This window comes from Neopsephotus bourkii, unplaced genomic scaffold (genome assembly GCF_033783945.1).
Source record: "Neopsephotus bourkii isolate Nb327-2 ecotype Australia unplaced genomic scaffold, CSIRO-AGI_Nbou_v1 NB_1128, whole genome shotgun sequence".
Lineage (NCBI taxonomy): Eukaryota > Metazoa > Chordata > Aves > Psittaciformes > Psittacidae > Neopsephotus > Neopsephotus bourkii.
In genome coordinates this window covers 74,631-93,097 of record NW_026901614.1, presented here as the reverse complement: position 1 = coordinate 93,097, position 18,467 = coordinate 74,631, and the positions used below count along the sequence as shown (strand labels likewise).

Below are 18,467 nucleotides of genomic sequence, written 5' to 3'. Positions count from 1 at the left end.
TCCATCACTGTGGAAAAGACTTGAAATCAATGTGAAGTTACAATGCACTCAAGGGGAGTTCAAGCAGTAAAGAGAAAGAAGTGTTTTGCAGAATGGAAGGAACACCAAAAAAAGCTTTTGGGTTGTCCTGTGGATGCAGAAGTGTTTCTGGAAGAGGCAGGGAGACCCATCTGTGTCAGGATAACAAAGCAGAGGCACCCACTAATTCTCTGACACAAATACATCAAAACTTGCAGGCTAAGAGACCTTGCCCAGAAGTTGGCTCATGAAAGCCACTGAGGAGCTGGCACAGCACCCAGCTGATAAAAGCCATGTGCAATTCCCATCACTGCAAATGTGGTGGTGAAACCCGGGGCCTGTGGTGCATGCCTGACCTTACCGAGTCGCACATTTCAGTGGTAGATGTTGACATGGATTTAAGACTTGAACACCACTGCGACAAGCACATGTTCATGCCAGGAGGCCCCAGGGTTCAGGCACTGGCCTGGCTGCACTGTTTGGTACTGGGCAGCTCCCAGTGTTCTCATTCAGCACAGGGCCCTTTGCCAGGGGCTGTGCTGGGAGCCAGACACCCAGCTCAGGACCACCTTGGAGCAAGCTCTCCTTCCCCAGCCCATGCAAACCACTGCACATTCCTAGAGCAGGGAGTAGGTGGCCTGGGAACGTCCCCGAGCCATCACCAGTAAACGCGCTCAACTGAGATCACCTCCAAATGTGCTGGAGGGTTTGGAGCCAAGGCTCTGCAGCCCCACTCAAGGAGACCCTCCTGCTGCTTTGGGGAACGGTATGGGCTTCCCTCTCTGCTCCTCAGAAACCATTCCCATAGGAGCAACAGCAGAGGCTGGACCGAACAAGCACATCCACCAGGATATGCCACAGAGAGTCTGTTGGTAGCACTGAGAAGTCATCAGGATACAACCTCTCAGGTCCAAGCAAGACAGTGAAGTGCAGCAGTTGCTATTCATGGCACTCTCTGTCTGCAGATCCATAAAACATGAGAATAAGGAAACAAAGAGAAGTGATGGACCAGCCCTGTTGAGAGCTAAGTTCAGTTAGCTGGGTTCCTTTAGCTGACCTGCTTTTACTGGGTGGTCTTGCGTAGCATGAGTAGCTGCTGAGCATGGGAAGCTGAGGTTACCTCCTTGTGGCCAAGGCTCTAGAAACCCCCACCTAGATAGGGGTGAACTTTATTTCCAGCTTGCACTTAGGCTCAGGCCTAACCCCAGGCCTTGAGACAGCCGCAGCCATTAGCAAGGAGCAACAAACCACACCAATAGGAAAAAGTTTAAGGCAGCCTCAACAAAAGGACCCAGGGATGGGAAAGAACCCAATGATGGACGAGGAGCCCACAGACCAACATTCACCACTGGACCACGAGGTGCATGCAAGGCACTGAACAGTGCGTGATGGCCAGGGGCAGGGAACATGAGGGTATAAAAGCCCAGCTCAAGATGCTCCTACTCCTGAACTATTCATTAAGTTATTTGCTAAGAACTGGACTTGTGAGGCTGTGCTGTGAGAAAGGTGGAGCATGAACATTCTTTAACAGCCCAGTTCCAGTCTCCGCATGTCTTCTATTTGTAAGAACATGTTCCTCCCCTCCAATATTTGCAGCCTTCAGCTTCAATCTCGGACTCCAGCACTGGTGCTGGGATGAAATACACAGCAGTGACTGAAAGGATGGAGACCTGAGCACAGGGACCCACAGCGAAGCCCACACGGGACATCCTGCTGCCCTGTGGGCTGTGAAGGATTGTTCCTATCCCCCTCTGCATCCACACTGGGCATTGCACTTCAAACTGCATTGACCCTGGCTGGACCCATGAGCTCAGTGGCTGCCTGTCACCAGATGGAGCATACTGGGTGTTCTTCTGGAACACAGTTTCTGGGTTATTTTCACCTGAAAAATTCAGTTCCCACTCTCTAGCATTGCTCTCCATTGCACAACAAAGCACAGCAGGCAGGGACAGTCAGCTCCAGCACAGAGGAGCTCTCCGGATCCAGACAGAAACATAAATGCCCCAGGAGCCTGGGAGTACAGCTGGGTGCTAAGGGCTGTCCTGCAGAATGGAGCAAAAGCTACTGCAAACCAGCCTTCCAAATCAGCCTAAACACAGCAAGTCCTCTCCAAACGGTTCTGGTGGGGGGGGCCACCAATTCTTGTCTCAGAGGCAGACACGTGCAGCCTGACACCAGAAACTTGAGAGGATGCATAGAACCCCAGCCTGGTTTGGGCTGGAAGAGACCCTTAAAGCTCCTCCAGCTCCAGCCCCTGCCACAGGCAGGGACCCCTTCCACTGGAGCAGCTTGCTCCAAGCCCCTGTGTCCAACCTGGCCTTGAGCACTGCCAGGGATGGGGCAGCCACAGCTTCTCTGGGCACCCTGTGCCAGCGCCTCAGCACCCTCACAGGGAAGAGCTTCTGCCTAAGAGCTCAGCTCAGTCTCCCCTTGGGCAGGTTCAAGCCATTCCCCTTGGCCTGTCCCTACAGGCCCTTGTCCCAAGCCCCTCTCCAGGTTTCCTGCAGCCCCTTTAGGCACTGGAGCTGCTCTCAGGTCTCCCCTTCAGGAGCCTTCTCTTCTCCAGGCTGCCCCAGCCCAGCTCTCTCAGCCTGGCTCCAGAGCAGAGCTGCTCCAGCCCTCGCAGCATCTCCATGGCCTCCTCTGGCCTCCCTCCATCAACTCCAGGTCCCTCTGGTGCTGCTGCCCCAGAGCTGGAGCAGGGCTGCAGGGGGGTCTCCCCAGAGCACAGCAGGGGGGCAGGATCCCCTCCCTGAGCTGCTGCTCACGCTCTGGGGGTGCATCCAGCACATGGGGGGGTTCTGGGCTCAAGCACACACTGAAGCTGGGTCATGGGGAGCTTCTCCTCACCCAACACCCATTTCTCCATTAGCCAGCACTCCCTGTGCTCCCTTTCCTACCAGCTTCTCTGTTTCAGTAGTGTTTTCCCTGCTCTGATGGAGCTATGAGAGCAAAGGCCAGACCCAGCAGAGCCTGTTCCTCACCCCAGTAACCCCGCTCCGCACCCCCAGTCACACACTTGCACCTCCCACTTCAGAGTGAACACAGTTTCTCCTTGCTGGGGCAGTTCTCTGCCAGTTCCCTTGACCCCGGGTGGAAGCCATCTGGACCTGCGGTCTGCCTGGGCTCAGGAAACCAACTGTTACCTGACCTACTTACATCAACAGCCCTTCCCCAAGCAAGAACAGCTCACTGGACCCGACGTGGTTCCCTGCCTTTTCCCTTACCCTATTTCAACAAGCCACCGAGCCAGTCAATCATGGGTTCAGAAGCAATCATGGAAGATCCGGGCTGGAAGGGACTTTTGGAGGTCACCTGCTCCAAACCCCCTCTCATCTCAAGAGACACTTTCCCCTTGAATCAACAGGGCGGCTTTCCTGCAAGCGCTGTCCACTGACATCAGTGTAAGGAATTTTCAGGCTTTTCTCCATGTCCTTTCTGGTGCTTAATCTTCCCCACACTCCTCAGCAGCTGATTGCAGCTATCAGCAATGCCTTGCTGAGAAAAGGAGCCATGAAGGATGTCCTGGGGCCCAGGCTGCTACACTCAGAGCCGCTTCTGAGAACCAAGATCAATACTTTGGGGCTGTTTCAAACACCCTGAGCCTCTTTCCAGCTGCTGAGCCAGTGCCTCTGTATGTTCTGTGGAGGCTCCCATGCTGAGAGCTGCCTGCGCTGCTTCCTCCCCTGCTCCACAGAGCTCTGCACCAGGGCACTCTTGGAATAATTCAAGGGAACTCAACGAGTGTTGATTTTAGACCTGACTAAAGCTCGGTTTTGCATGGAACGCACTGCACTGTCACACCCACCCCACAGGAGGGATGCTGCAAGGAAAACGGCTGACCAGAGAACCCTAAAATATCCCCCCATAAAGAAGCAAGTACAAACAGAATGGCTGCTGCTTTGACTTACAGGAGCTTCAGTGTGGGGCAGCTCTACAACCGTTATCCCTGCTGAGACAGAGGATGTCTCCTCCTTGCTCCAGCCCAGTTAACAGCTTTAGCAGGAGAGGATCTCCAGTATGGAATGGCCTCAAGGGTGCAGAGAGCGAGAGCAATGTAAGCTATTTTATGGAAGACCTTTCCAGAGCTACTCCAGACTGAACGTTCGGCTGATCTTGATCTTGGCAACCTCAGCAGTCAGAGCAAGCGCTGGGCTGAACGAACAGCCTGGATCCTGATTCCCCAGAAGGAAAGCAGCTCTGTCCTGCCACTCACCCACCCCAAAGTGGCTGCAAGCTGCAGCTTCCACCCGCCAGGAAACCACCATCAACACACGATCCCATAGCCCTGGGCTCCAGAGCAAGATTCAAAAGGGAGAAAAGGGGGAAGAAGCAAGCTCAAACTCACCAACATCAGACACTTTGTGGGTTTTGATGATTTCAGCCAGTTCAAAATTGCCTGCAATGATGGCCACCTGCAACGAGAGGAGGGAAGAGAGGTGAGCGGCTCTGGGCAGCACCGCTCCTGCCCTAGGGAGTAACAACAGCTGCTTCCCATGGGATGCGGAGCCAGTGATTGCTCTGCCTCAGCTCACCCAGTCAGCCATCCCGAGGTGGAAACACGCCCTCACGACCACGGGGAGAGCATATGGCCATGGCTGTGCAACAAGAGAGAACCCTTCCCTTCCGAGCCTGGTGGTGCTCATGTGCCTGACACCAGCCAGGAGTTAATCTCAAGCCTTGCAGGTCCTGGAGATGCTCTGGGGCTGAGGCTTTCCAGGGAGTCCTGCTTAGCTTGTGAAAGGGGACTTGCCCATAGCTGAGCTGCCTGCACATCCCACCTGAACCATCACAGGGCTAAACCCTGCCCGCCCCAGGCTGTGCTGGCTCAGGAACCGCTTCCACTCCCAAAGCTGCAGCAGTACCTGCCCCAGTAAAGCCATGGTGCTTTAGACAAACATTAAACATTGCTCTGCCCCCATCCATCCCATGGCTTCTCTCCACAGGAAAACTCAAAGGAACAAGGGAAGTGAGGAGTTGACCCTGGGTCTGCCAGAATAAGGCAGAACTGGTGTGTCTTACCCCAGGAGCTGCTGCTGCGATGCTCATGTCCTGAGACACTGCAGAACACCAGCACCCAACACAAAGGGAGCTTAACTAGTGAGTAAGAGGAGAGAAACTGAAGTACCCACTCTCCTGAAGGGGCTTGGAGCAAGCTGCTCTAGTGGAAGGTGTCCCTGCCTATGGGACGGGGCTGGAACTGGATGAGCTGCAAGGTCCCTTCAGCCCAAACCAGGCTGGGATACAGGGATGGGTGAAATCACTTGGACTCGTTGTTCATCTCTTATATATCTGAGAAAAACTAAACCCCAAAGCAGAGCTACATCACAGCCAGCAGAGGCAAAACAGTGTTTTCAGAACAAGGTGAAAAGGGTTCTCTTATCATGTGAAAGAACCAGAGGGAGAGGGGTGGGAGTACACGAAACCCAGGACTGCTTCTCAGGAAAACGAACTGGAAATCTGCTCTGGACTAACCTGGTATATCCCTCCATGCAGGAATCTGCAGCCCCCTCTGCCCTTCCCATCCCTCCCAGCAATCCCAGTCCCCACTGAGCCTCCCAGAGCATTCCCTCACCCAGCAGCACCCACAGCTGAGGGGGGCAGGAATAGCTGGATCAAGCTGGCCTGGGTGAAAACAAAGTGCCTGGAGAAGAGAAGCTGCATGGAGACCTCAGAGCAGTTTCCAGTGTCTGAAGGGGGCTACAAGGATGCTGGAGAGGGGCTCTTCATAGGGACTGTAGTGATAGGACAAGGGGTGATGGGTTCAGACTGAAAGAGGGGAAGTTCAGGTTGGAGATAAGGCAGAAGCTCTTCCCTGTGAGGGTGCTGAGGCGCTGGCACAGGGTGCCCAGAGAAGCTGTGGCTGCCCCATCCCTGGCAGTGCTCAAGGCCAGGTTGGACACAGGGGCTTGGAGCAAGCTGCTCCAGTGGAAGGGGTCCCTGCCCATGGCAGGGGGCTGGAATTAGATGATTTGAACCCAAACCATTCTATGTTGCAGCTCAGAGTGTGAAAAGGTGTCAGAACAGGCTGAGATTTGCCTGTCCATGCTGGCACCATCAACACCGCCTTTTGCTCTTTAAGCTAGGGTTGGCATTTGGGAGGAAAGCCTTGGATGAGGCAGGCAGCAGAAAGCAAACCCTCCCGGCACTGGCAAAGTCAGGGCAGTGCTGGCAGCTCCAGCTGCCAAGCGCTTCCCTGCCCTCCCACCATACCAGCTTCAGGAACACGAGGTGCATTTGCATTCCACCACCAGCTTGTGACGAAGGGATATATTTAACATGGTGACTCAGTAGAGCACGCACACCTCTACTATCATCCTTCCTCAGCAGAAATAGTCTTACTATCCTCAGCACAACAATGATTATGTGGAGGGGTTTGTGTTTCTGAGGCCCAGAATCTGTGCTCCACCTCCTCAGCTGGAGCTGGAAGCAGTTGCTGATGGCTGGAGAACAGGAAACCTTCCCTCTGCCTTTGGCAAATCAGGCCACAGCAGCAGAGAAAAGCCAAGTATGAATCTGGTTTTCCCCAAGCTTGTTTGAAACCAGGATCTTTCTCTGCCTCTCCTTACACACACATGTACATTTACCAGGGCAAATGACTGCATTTGGGGAAATCTGAAAGCAAATCTAACCAAACTGACAAAACAGAGTGGAAAGGATAAATAAGGAAATGCATTTCAACTTCAAAGTTCCTCAAACGAACAACTAACACATGGTTCATCCTCTCTGTGAAAATCCAGCTTCAAAGGACCAGTTACGAGGCTCATTAGATGCACAGTTTGGGAATGATTCACAGGATGCACACACAGTGAGTGTCTGTGCTGCAGAGGAGCAGCTCCTGCCAGGGCACGCTCCCCAGGCTCCCCCAGTCCAGCTGCTGGAGGTGGAGGTCTCCCACCACTGCACCCACTGCCTGCAGCGGGCCCGGAGATGGGACAGCGGATGCTCCAGGAGCTGCCCCTCTCCCTGCCTTGGAAGCATTGCAACTGCCAGGAAAGACGAGAAGAAACACTGGATGAGAAGCTGTCAGCAGTAGAACCTCTCCTAAACCCGCAGGGAGGGAGGACAGCCCTGCTGGTCACACTCCTCAACCCAACCTGGAGAAAGCCAAGGAGATGGAACGGTTCCACGTGTTGTGTTGTCCCCTTGCCTGGTGCTTCCCCAGCCATGGAACCACCATGGCAGTGTTCCTGTGCTGCACATAAAACCCTGTGAGAGGCTGCACAAGGGAGCGTATCAGTGAGCTCTAAGTTAAAAGCAACAGCCTTTGGGGATGGGTAAAGAAGAAAAGGAAGTCTCAAGGATGGAACAGGTTGTCCAGGGGGGCTGTGGAGTCTCCCACATTGGAGCTATTCAAGGCCCGCCTGGACAAGTTCCTGTGTGATGTACTCTGGGTTACCCTGCTCTTGCAGGGGGTTGGACCAGATGATCTCTTGAGGTCCCTTCCAACCCTTGGGATTCTGTGAAATCCCAGGAATATTTCAATATTCCACTGCTAGCAATGTTAGTGCTCATACAGCAAAGAGAGAGGAACTGGTGGCTATCAGAAGATAAAGTCTCACTTCCTCACAGAAGGTAAATGATCCGATGTCAAGCAGTGAGCCAGATGTTCCACATAGGAATGCCATCTTAACATCAGAGCCAAGCTACTCATCCTGTTGATGCCATGGAGACAGCAGACCTCATGCATGCAGGGCAATGCGCCATTCCCTGTGATGAGGAAGGGATGGGTCCTGCAACATGCAAAGCCCACAGACAGGCTGCCACCACTGGATATAACACCTTGCAAAGGTCTCAAAGAGGAGACCAAGGAACTTGGGAGACAGAAGAGTAGCAAAACTTATCAACCAGGTGTTAGCCACATACTCCCAGCCACGCGCATCTGAAGCAAGGGAAGCATTTGGTTGGCGTAAAAGCTATTAAGATCTTCCCAAAGTGGGAAGAAAGAAGAGAGGAAGGCAAAGAGCTCAAGCTCAGGGGCACGAGTTCACAGGTTTGATGCTACATTAAAAAGTGACCAGGATGAGAGGATTTTCTAGCTTGAGAAATGAAAGACTTTCTGAATCAAACCAACCTCCACTTTCTTTGCTGCTTATGGAAAAGGCACGTGGCAAATAAGGAGGCGGCTGGTGACAGGCATGTGGCTTCACTAAAGGCACATCACCTGACAAACTGGTGCCCTTCTACAACAGAGTGACAGCGTTGGTGGGTAAGAGATGTCATCTACCTGGACTTGTGCAAAGCATTTGCCACTGTCCCGCACCACATCCTTGTCTCTGAATTGGAGAGGTTCAATGGATGGACCACTCAGTGGATAAGGAATTGTCTGGATAGTTGCACCCAAAGAATTGAGATCAGCAAATTGATGTCCCAGTGGAGACCAGTGATGAGTGATGTTTCTCAGAGGTTAGGGTTGAGACTGTCCATGTCAGTGTCATGGACAGTGGGAAGGAGCACCGTCAGCAGGCTGACTGATGACATGAAGCTGTGTGGTGCAGTGACATGCTGGAGGGAAGGGATGGGATCCAGATGGACCTGGACAGGCTGGAGAGGTGGGACTGTGTGAACCTCATGGTGCTCAACATGACCAAGGTCCTGCACAGGGGTTGGAGCAATCCCCAGCACAAACACAGTTTGGGGGAGATGGAGTGAAGCAGCTTGAGGAGAAGGACTTGGGGATGTTGGGTGAAGAGGAGCTCCCCATGACCCAGCTTCAGTGTGCGCTTGAGCCCAGAAGCCCCCTGTGTGCTGGGTGCACCCCCAGAGCGTGAGCAGCAGCTCAGGGAGGGGATCCTGCCCCTCTGCTGTGCTCTGGGGAGACCCCCCTGCAGCCCCGATCCAGCTCTGGGGCAGCAGCACCAGAGGGACCTGGAGTTGATGGAGGGAGTGCAGAGGAGGCCGTGGAGATGCTGCGAGGGCTGGAGCAGCTCTGCTCTGGAGCCAGGCTGAGAGAGCTGGGCTGGGGCAGCCTGGAGAAGGCTGCAAGTGTCCAAGGCCTCAGCTTCTCCAATTATTGAGGATTTCTGACCTCTCCGTTATCCCAGAGAACAGAGAATGGTTCTTCTTCCTCCCCACAGTTGCCCCTGGTGCACTGCTGTACAGCTGGACCTGTTGCAGTTTCTCGCTTTCCTCAGCCAGGCTGACTGGCTTCAGGCATGTTCTACATTTGTTCTAGATTTCCAGAAATCTGGCAATACTACTAGGTCAATCCTACTGCTCACATATGGCAGCTCCATCTGGCCGCCATATGAGCATCAAGCCTAGACACGTTCACAGCAGTGTGTGCTGCCATCCCATTGCAGCTCATCTGCAGTGTCACCGGAGTCAGTCACTCGATGACTGTGCTGTAGACCCAACATCTCCTGAAGGCAAGAGACGAAGCTCCTGTGGTGAGCTACACAGCTGATCTGGGACAAACACATCTCAAATACCCTCTGTGCCTGCAGACCAGCCACGTGCATGCAGGAGATCCGATGCTTCCAACACCCAGCTTGCCAACACAGCAAATGAGCACTGATGTTCTCCTATGGAGCACACCTGGAGCTCCTGATTTTGAAGGAGCACTTCAGCCAGGCAGCTAGACTAACATTCTGCCACATCTGTGAATGGGCTGCTTCAGATAATGGCTACATGTAAATATAAGGGAAACAAAACTGTCCAAAGCTTACAACAGTTTAGCTCTAGGCTAAGAGACATGGAGAGCATCCTCAGTATTGTCAGTTGAGGCACATGGAGCCACTGGAAAAACATGATGATTCTCCTAAAGAGATGCATCACAAAACTATCCTATCACTTGGTATTGATACTGAGACTGCTCAGCCTGGAGAGGAGAAGTTGTCTGAAGACCTCACAGCAGCTTCCAGTGTCTCAAGGGGGCTACGAGGATGCTGAAGAGGAACTCTCCATCAGGGACTGTAGTGACAGGACAAGGGGTGATGGGTTCAAACTGAAAGAGGGGAAGTTCAGGTTGGAGATAAGGCAGAAGCTCTTCCCTATGAGGGTGCTGAGGCGCTGGCACAGGGTGCCCAGAGAAGCTGTGGCTGCCCCATCCCTGGCAGTGCTCAAGGCCAGGTTGGACACAGGGGCTTGGAGCAAGCTGCTCCAGTGGAAGGGGTCCCTGCCCGTGGCAGGAGGTTGGAACTGGTGGAGCTTTAAGGTCCCTTCCAACCCAAACCAGTCTGGGGTCCTATGACTCTATGCTGTGATGTCCCCCATCATTTCTCTGAATACTTCTGAGAAGCAGGAACAAACCATAATGCAGCACCTTGGAGCCATTATGCTCAGGAAGCCTTTGAGCTGGAGGAGGAGAAATGGGACTTGGAGACGGAGGCATAAATGTCACCTCTGTCAAGACTGGCTTTCCCAGCAGGGCTGATAACCCTCAGGAAGGGTGGGCAGTGGTGTGTTAGCCAGGAAGCACCAGTACAAGCATCAGCGGCAGGCTTGGCAAGGGGCTGGCACCATCACCTCTCCTACACCCCACTGTGACTCCTGCAGTGCTGTGCTGGCAGTCACGCAGGGTGACAAGTACCATGTCCTGCAGGCACAACTTCCATGAATGAGCTGTGCTGCAGAAGGACTCTGGAAAGGAGCCTCAGATTTCTGCAGGGACCAAAGGTGGGCTGGGGGCATCTCCCAAAATTCAGGAGATGAGTCTGCAAAGGAAGAACAAAGATGAGTCTGCCTGGAAGAAGTTCCTCAGACACAGGAAGAGGGGAGATGCAGCAGTGGGGGTGTTTCTGGCCTCCTGTGTTCAGACAGACAGACAGAAGATGGATGGTGCTGTCTAGAGCAGGCAGAAGAGGATACGGAGGACAGGCTGGTCCTGAGGAAGAGCTGGGCAGTTTGGTCTTGGGTCCAGCCAGCACTCAGGGATGCTCCAAAGGGACTATGCAGCAGACAAGGGTCCTTACCACCAGGATTAGAGATGGGTCTGACAGACCTTCCAAGAGCCTCCAGGCTCAGCCTGAGGGCTGGGAAGCGCAGGGCTCCCTATGCAAAGCACAGGCTTGTATAACATCTGTAACCAGAGGCAACTGCTGCGGGTCAGGGAAGATTTCAAGTCAGCAACATCATCTGGATAATCAAAGCGAGATGGATCTGACTCAGAATTAGCTCAGTCTCACACTGAAGACTGGAGGAGGAGTGGGAGGGAGCCAGGAGGCCAGAAACCTGATCAATTTTTCCAAGACAAACTCCAAATGAAAAGCGAGAGAAAACAAATCAAATTAAATCAAATCAAACCAAAGGAGGCTTCGAAGGAAGCTCAGGGCAGGTAAATTGAGGAAAAAAAGAAGTAGCAGTTCATTAGTCAAATGGAAGCAGCTCCTTGGCAAGCAGAGAGCCCTGTGCTGCAGCAGAGCCCAGGCACGTGGCCCCAGATCACACAGGTGGCATGTGGGAGAGGGGGATGCGCATCCTGTGCCTGCAGCTGGGCTGGAGCCTGTCCATTGGGTATGTGCTCAGTCTGAGTGCACCCAGGCTGGTCCTCTCTGAAAACCACTTCTAGCCTGGTACACAATTATAGAAACTGCTCACGGCACGTAGTCTTCTCACGGGCTTCAGTCTCTCACTCAGCAATGGGAAGCTCAGAGTGCAACTGCATTATGATTGACAAGAGGAGCTAAATAAACCAGTAACCGACCAGGATAAACCAATATGTATCTATCATGAAGAAAAAAAAGACACAGGTCTGTCCTTGGTCCACCATGGGTGCAGATGACGCAACTGTCAAGAGCAATAAGAAGCAAGAAGGCAGGTCCTTAGTAGGACCGGGGGAATGCATCCTTCCCAAATGAGAGGGTGTATGGAGAGGAAGCCTCCCAGCTATCGCAGAGGAAGATGGAGGCAGCACTGATGGTTTAACCTGCCTGAGGGGAGACTGAGCTGAGCTCTTAGGCAGAAGCTCTTCCCTGGGAGGGTGCTGAGGCGCTGGCACAGGGTGCCCAGAGAAGCTGTGGCTGCCCCATCCCTGGCAGTGCTCAAGGCCACACTGGACAGAGTCTCAGGTGAGACGGTTCAGTGTGAGGCGTCCCTGGCCACGGCAGGGAGTTGCAACTGGGTGATCTTAAGGTCCTTTCCAACTCAATCCCAGACACAGCTACAGGCTGGGCAGAGAAGAGATTCAGAGCAGCCTGCGGAGAAGGACTTGGGGGTGCTGGGCAATGAGAAAATGAACATGAGCCGGCTTCAGTGTGCGCTTGAGCCCAGAAAGCAACCGTATCCTGGGCTGCATCAAAAGCAGCGTGACCAGCAGGTCGGAGGAGGTGATCCTGCCCCTCTGCTCTGCTCCTGTGAGACCCCACCTAGAGCACTGTGTGCAGTTCTGGTGTCCTCAACATAAAAAGGACATGGATCTGTTGGAACAAGCCCAGAGGAGGCCACGAGGATGATCAGGGGCTGAAGCATCTACCATATGAAGATCGACTGAAAACATTGGGGCTGTTCAGTCTGGAGAAGAAAAGTTGCGTGGAGACCTCAGAGCAGCTTCCAGTGCCTGAAGAGGACCTATAAGGATGCTGGGGAGGGACTCTTAATCAAGGACTGCAGTGATAGGACAAGAGGTAACAGGTTAAGGCTTAAACAGGGGAAGTTTAGACTGGATATACGGAAGAAATTCTTTGCTTTTGAGGGTGGTGAGGCACTGGGATGGGTTGCCCAGGGAGATTGTGAATGCTCCATCCCTGGCAGTGTTCAAGGCCAGGTTGGACGAGGCCTTGGGTGACATGGTTTAGTGTGAAGTGTCCCTGCCCATGGCAGGGGGTTGGAACTTGATGACCTTAAGGTCCTTTCCAACCCTAACCATTCTATGATTCTATGCTGTTCCTGAGTTTCACATGGGTTGAGGAACAATGAGAGTTCACAGCTGAGCTGAATGGCAAAATATCAACTGGCTTCAGCACTTCCTTCCAGGTATTAACACTGAACACTTGTAATCTATATATGTAGCATGACATTTATTCATTCCCATGACATCACAAGATCTGACATCACCCAATTAGAAATCCAAACACCATCAGCTAAAATTTAATTTAAATTAGCAAAATGACAGTTATCTGAAGACATTCTTTAACCAAACCACTCCATTTGGGAATATTCTGTTGCCTGGGCAACATGCCTGCACATTGCAAAGTTCAGCCCATGATGTCTATTTTAAAGCAACAAGATACATGCCTTTGAAGAAAATGCATCTAATGACCTGTTTGTATTGCAGCAAAAAGCCAATACAAATGGGGTGTTAAGATAACATCAAAGTGTAAATCTTTAAGGCTTTAAGGGGAACCATTCATAATGTTCTAATTCCCAACTACAGTGTGACAGATGCAGAAGATGTTGAGAAAGGTCAAGGTACAAAGTGGGATGCTACAAGCAAGGGGTACAAAGACAGAGCAGGATGGCCTCAGCATCACGAGCACGAGAGGCTTTGCTGCCTTTTCCTTGAGCTTTTCACTCCACAAATGGCTGCAGCCATGCAGCAGCTATCACCAAACCAGCTGGGCCTTCACACACTACTGGGGACAGTGACAGTATCACAGTATGTTGGAGATTGGAAGGGGCCTCAGAAGCTCATCCAGTCCAATCCCCCTGCCGGAGCAGGAACACCCAGATAAGGTTACACAGGAACGTGTCCAGGCGGGTTTTGAATGTCTCCAGAGAAGGAGACTCCACAACCTCCCTGGGCAGCCTGGTCCAGTGTTCCGTCACCCTCACTGAGAAGAAGTTTCTTCTCAAGTTTACGTGGAACCTCTTGTGCTCCAATTTGTACCCATTGCCCCTTGTCCTATCATTGTTTGCCACTGGGAAGAGCCTGGCTCCATCCTCGGGACACTCCCCCTTTATATATTTATATACACTAATAAGGTCACCCCTCAATCTCCTCTCCTCCAAACTATAGAGACCCAGCTCCCTCAGTCTTTCTCTGCCTTTGAGCCTGTTTCTGCGGCTTTGCTTTTCGACAGAGACTTGCAGAGCCCAGGCTGAACCGCCAAAGCCTTGTGAGGAGAACCCTGGGCACTCCCAGTGAGCTCTGACCATGAGGGACAGCTCCGGATGCCTGGGAAAAGAGAGGGATTCCAACCAGCTCTAGACTCATGCTGCAAGGAGCAGAGCTCTGCTCCTCAGGGCACAGAACTTGACTGCGTTGTCCAGAAAAGCTCTGGGCAAAGCAGAGTTTGTGAGCAGAGCTGAGCAAAACCAGTGATCTGTAGAGAGGAAACACAGTTTAAGGATCCAGGTGACTTCCAGGAGCAGGCAGCAGGCCAGGCTTTGGGCAGAGCACAGGAACTGAGGATACCACAGAGCTCTGTGCAGAAATCGTGACAGCCTTTGTGGCATCCACAGAAAGGAGAGAAGTGAAACCCAGCTGAAACTGCTGCCAAGTGATGAAACACTGATCACAAAACTAATCCCTGACTGTCAGATGTATGCCAAATGGATTTCCCAGGACCCTCCCTCCGGCTCAGGAGTATTCCATTCTTTCATTAGCAATCTGAATGATGGAGTGCAGAATGCGCTTATCAGACTCCTAGATTAGACCAAGCTGGAAGGAGATGCAAAGTCATTAGAGGATTAGAACTGAAATGATTGTTGGAAAGTCAAGGAACAGGCGGAGAGTGCGGAGATTTAGTCAATAGAGACAAATGTAATGACAGCTTCTTTGCAGGGACTGCAGAAGATGGAGCCAGCCTCTTCTCCGAGGCATACAAAGAACAAGAGTCAATGGGCACAAGGTGCAATGGGCACAGTGAAAAGGCTCTTCATGAGGAGAAGAGCTGAGGACAGGAACAAGGCCCAAGGTGGGAGCACTCCAAGCCTGGCTGGGAAGGCTGTGAGCAGCCTCAGCAGCCATGGGGCTGGTTGGTCTGAGGAGGAGGAACAAGCCCAGTTCAGGAGGCTCAGTGAGTCTGTGACACCCGGTGCAAACACAAGAGAGCTGGGCTGGGGCAGCCTGGAGAGGAGAAGGCTCCTGAAGGGGAGACCTGAGAGCAGCTCCAGTGCCTAAAGGGGCTGCAGGAAAGCTGGAGAGGGGCTTGGGACAAGGGCCTGTAGGGACAGGCCAAGGGGAATGGCTTGAACCTGCCCGAGGGGAGACTGAGCTGAGCTCTTAGGCAGAAGCTCTTCCCTGTGAGGGTGCTGAGGCGCTGGCACAGGGTGCCCAGAGAAGCTGTGGCTGCCCCATCCCTGGCAGTGCTCAAGGCCAGGTTGGACACAGGGGCTTGGAGCAAGCTGCTCCGGTGGAAGGGGTCCCTGCCCATGGCAGGGGTTGGGACTGGAGGAGCTTTAAGGTCCTGTCCAACTCAAACCAGTCTGGATTCTTTGGTGAGCCAGCAGGCAGTGCCCTGATGAAGAGGATCTGAGGCTTGCAGGATCAGAAGCTGAAAATGAGTCAACAAAGTTGCACTGTGGCAGAAAAGGGAAAACACACCAGGATTTACAATTAGCAGCCTCACACGTGCAATGTTACCCCCCTGGCTCCATGCAGAACATGTTGGGTTTCAGCCGCGGAACACTACTTTGAGCAAGAGAATGAAAGAGATGCGTAAATCAATAGTAACGATCAGATTATGCTTTCAAGGTCTCTGCAGGAAAAGCTGTGTGTTCTGGATGTTCTGAGCCCAGAGAACAGAGCGGGGGGGAAGGGGTGATCCGACTACAAAACCAGAAAAGGCAGCTGCGGTGAGGACAAAAATAATCTGTTCCCAATAAGCATGGAAAAGTAACAGGCTTCAGATTCAATAGGGAAGATGCAGGCTGGATGTCAGGAAATGCTTTTGGAGAGCACAGGCAGCTTCCAGCCAGGAGCAGACCTTGGCAGTGCAGCACCAGCACAGGGGGTCACAAGCAGGCAAGCAAACACCAGCGTTAACACCTTCAGACAGGGCTGATCCTGGGAGCTGGGGCACAAGGGCCCCAAAAGCACCCCTCAGGTTCCTTCTCAGCCACAGCTCTAGTGCCTCCTCCAGCAGGCACCTGGATCTGAGTAAAGGGACTGCAGGGAAGGGGCTTTGGGAGCGTTCAGTGTGGTCTCCTGCAGCATCCCTGTTGCAGGATGGGACAGGGATGGCTTGGGCAAGTGGGTGATGATGTAGGTGGAAAGCTGGCTGGACGGGGCGTGATGGGCCATACAGAGTCCAGCTCGTGGCTGGTTATGAACCAGTTCCTCTGGGAATTGTATTTTGGGCCAGGCTCCAGGTGCCCACACCAGAAACATCAACAACTGGTTCTGAAGTCACCACTGATGAGGGTTGGAGCCTTCCCTACTGCCAACTACAGCACGGTTTGCCACACGGCTGTTGTGGTTGACCCACAGACCTCCCAGGAACATACAGGGGCAGCACAAGGAACCTCCAAGACTTTCCAGACAAGAAAGATCCATCTTGACACTGGGAACACAGAGTTCAGGCTCCATGATAGTGACAGGAGCTGTAGAAAAGAAAACTGGGAAGTAAGCACTGTAAAGATGGTAAAACGTGGGTGCTTCTTAGAAGGATACTGCTGGCATCTCTAACAGGCCACTGATAAAACACAGTGCCAGGCAGGTGATGGCCTGACAATAAGGACCTGGACTTGTCCTGCGCTTTAGGTAAGGGTGAAGGCAACTGTAAAAGCTACCTTGCTTAAAATGACCCAGAGGTTCCAAGTGCCACCATGTGACACCTGTATTAACCCCATCAGAGACCTGGGCTCCCAGAGAGAACACGCAAGCAAGTCCTTAAGACAGCTGAAAACCAGTGAGGGAAAGCAAAGTGAGACCTGATGCAGTGGTAGGGACAAGCCAAGTGAGATCAAACTGAAGGACTTGATCCATCCAGGGCAGGGTCTTACCCCCAGCTCACACCAACCACACGAGCAGCTGGGACTGATGGGGAAAATATGCCCAGGAACAGGGAGCAGAGACAAACTCTGTGGTGCAGCTACTAAACAGCAGCAGCTTAGGGTTCTTCTGATGCTTACAGGGAAAAGAGCAGGGCTCTCCAGCAACCTTCCAGTCCCACACAGGGCAGAGTGCAGAGCGACAGGAATGGTCCAACCTATCTGATATGGGGATAGGAAAACCATCAGTTATCTCAGAGAACACAGAGAAGTAGAACACATGGAGTCTTCTATGTCTCATCTTGATCTGTATAGAAATTACGACATCCCAGTGTGGATGGGTGGACAAGCTAGGTGGGAAAAACTGGTTGGATGTTAAGGTTCAGAGTGTGGATGTTAATGGGTCATTCTCTACCCAATGGCCAGTGACTGGAGCACACCAAGTTTGGAGGTAACACCAAACTGGAGGGAACGGTCAACAGCCATAGGAACAGGGGTGCCATGCAGAGGGACCTGGGCAAGCTGGAAGAATAGGTCAGCGAGACCCCCATGAAGTTGGAAAGGTACCGATGCAAAGTCCCATGTCTGGGAAAGCAGCAGCTTTGCTGAGGAGCAGCTCAGCAGAAAAGGCCCTGGAGGCGTTGGCAGACAGCAAGCTGGATCAGAGCCACAGGGATAGGAACTTTCTGAGCAGAGGGAATCTCCTTCCCTGCAGCACAAGTGTTAACGAAGACCCCACCAAAGCCTTGCTCATGAGCTGGTGTTGATGCCCGGAGTAGCACAGAAAGGCTCTCACATCGCTGGTCCACAGCACCAGGCATGGATCATCATTCTGGTGACGTTCAGCTTGCAAAGGGGAATGATTTCATTTCCAAGTCAAATCATGCCATTTGCATGCTCCAAGAGGGACGGAGCCACTCACAGCATTGGAAAGGTCTTCTGCTATCATACTGTCAACCTGGCACTGGGGAAGGGGAAGGAGAAACCCAGAACGCTGCAGCTGCACGCAGTCTTTTTCTAAGGACCATGAGAAGCTGTGGACAGGCTGACCTTTGAGCCATCCCATGCTAGGGAGAAGCTGTAGTAGTGAGGGTGAATACCCTTACCACAACATAAAAAAGCACCTCTTGAAAAGACGACTCACGAGTCTTCACCCTCCAACACTCCCCAGCACTGTCATCCTGAACTTAACCTTGTGAATCCAGGATTTCAATCCCCTGGGATCCAGCACAAACCACTGGTGGGAGGGAGAACACCAGTGACTGCCCGAACCACCACTCACAGTGCTCACACAACTGCTACCTGTGTGCCTGGCCACACGGCCCACTCTTCTGCTGCTGCCTTCCTGTGCTTTGAATGGGGTGGTGGGTTCAGCCCATCAACAGCAGCAGCTGCTGATTCCACAGTCCCAGCTTTAGTGCTTGCTCTTCCTTCTCACCACGGGCTCCTGACCCATAGCATACTCCAACCAACACCCAAGTGCAGCCAGTGAGCACCTCAAGGCATATGGGAGCTTGGAGAGACAACTGGTGCTTTGGCAGCACTTTGTTTCTGATCAGTGATGCTGCTAAAGCAGCTGGAAGGGAAAAAGAAAAGAATGGCACCAAAAGCCCAACATTCCTCTCATCTAATTCATT

General features: G+C 52.7%; 1 protein-coding gene across 1 annotated transcript in view; it reads right to left on the bottom strand.

The window, feature by feature from the left end:
* SHANK3 (SH3 and multiple ankyrin repeat domains 3) overlaps positions 1 to 18,467 on the bottom strand; it is a 306,306-nt gene that overhangs the window by 229,808 nt on the left and 58,031 nt on the right. Inside the window, exon 10 of the mRNA XM_061362564.1 lies at positions 4,367 to 4,433. Within this exon, the coding sequence (XP_061218548.1) occupies positions 4,367 to 4,433 (67 nt within the window). The remainder of the gene's footprint in view (positions 1 to 4,366; positions 4,434 to 18,467) is intronic.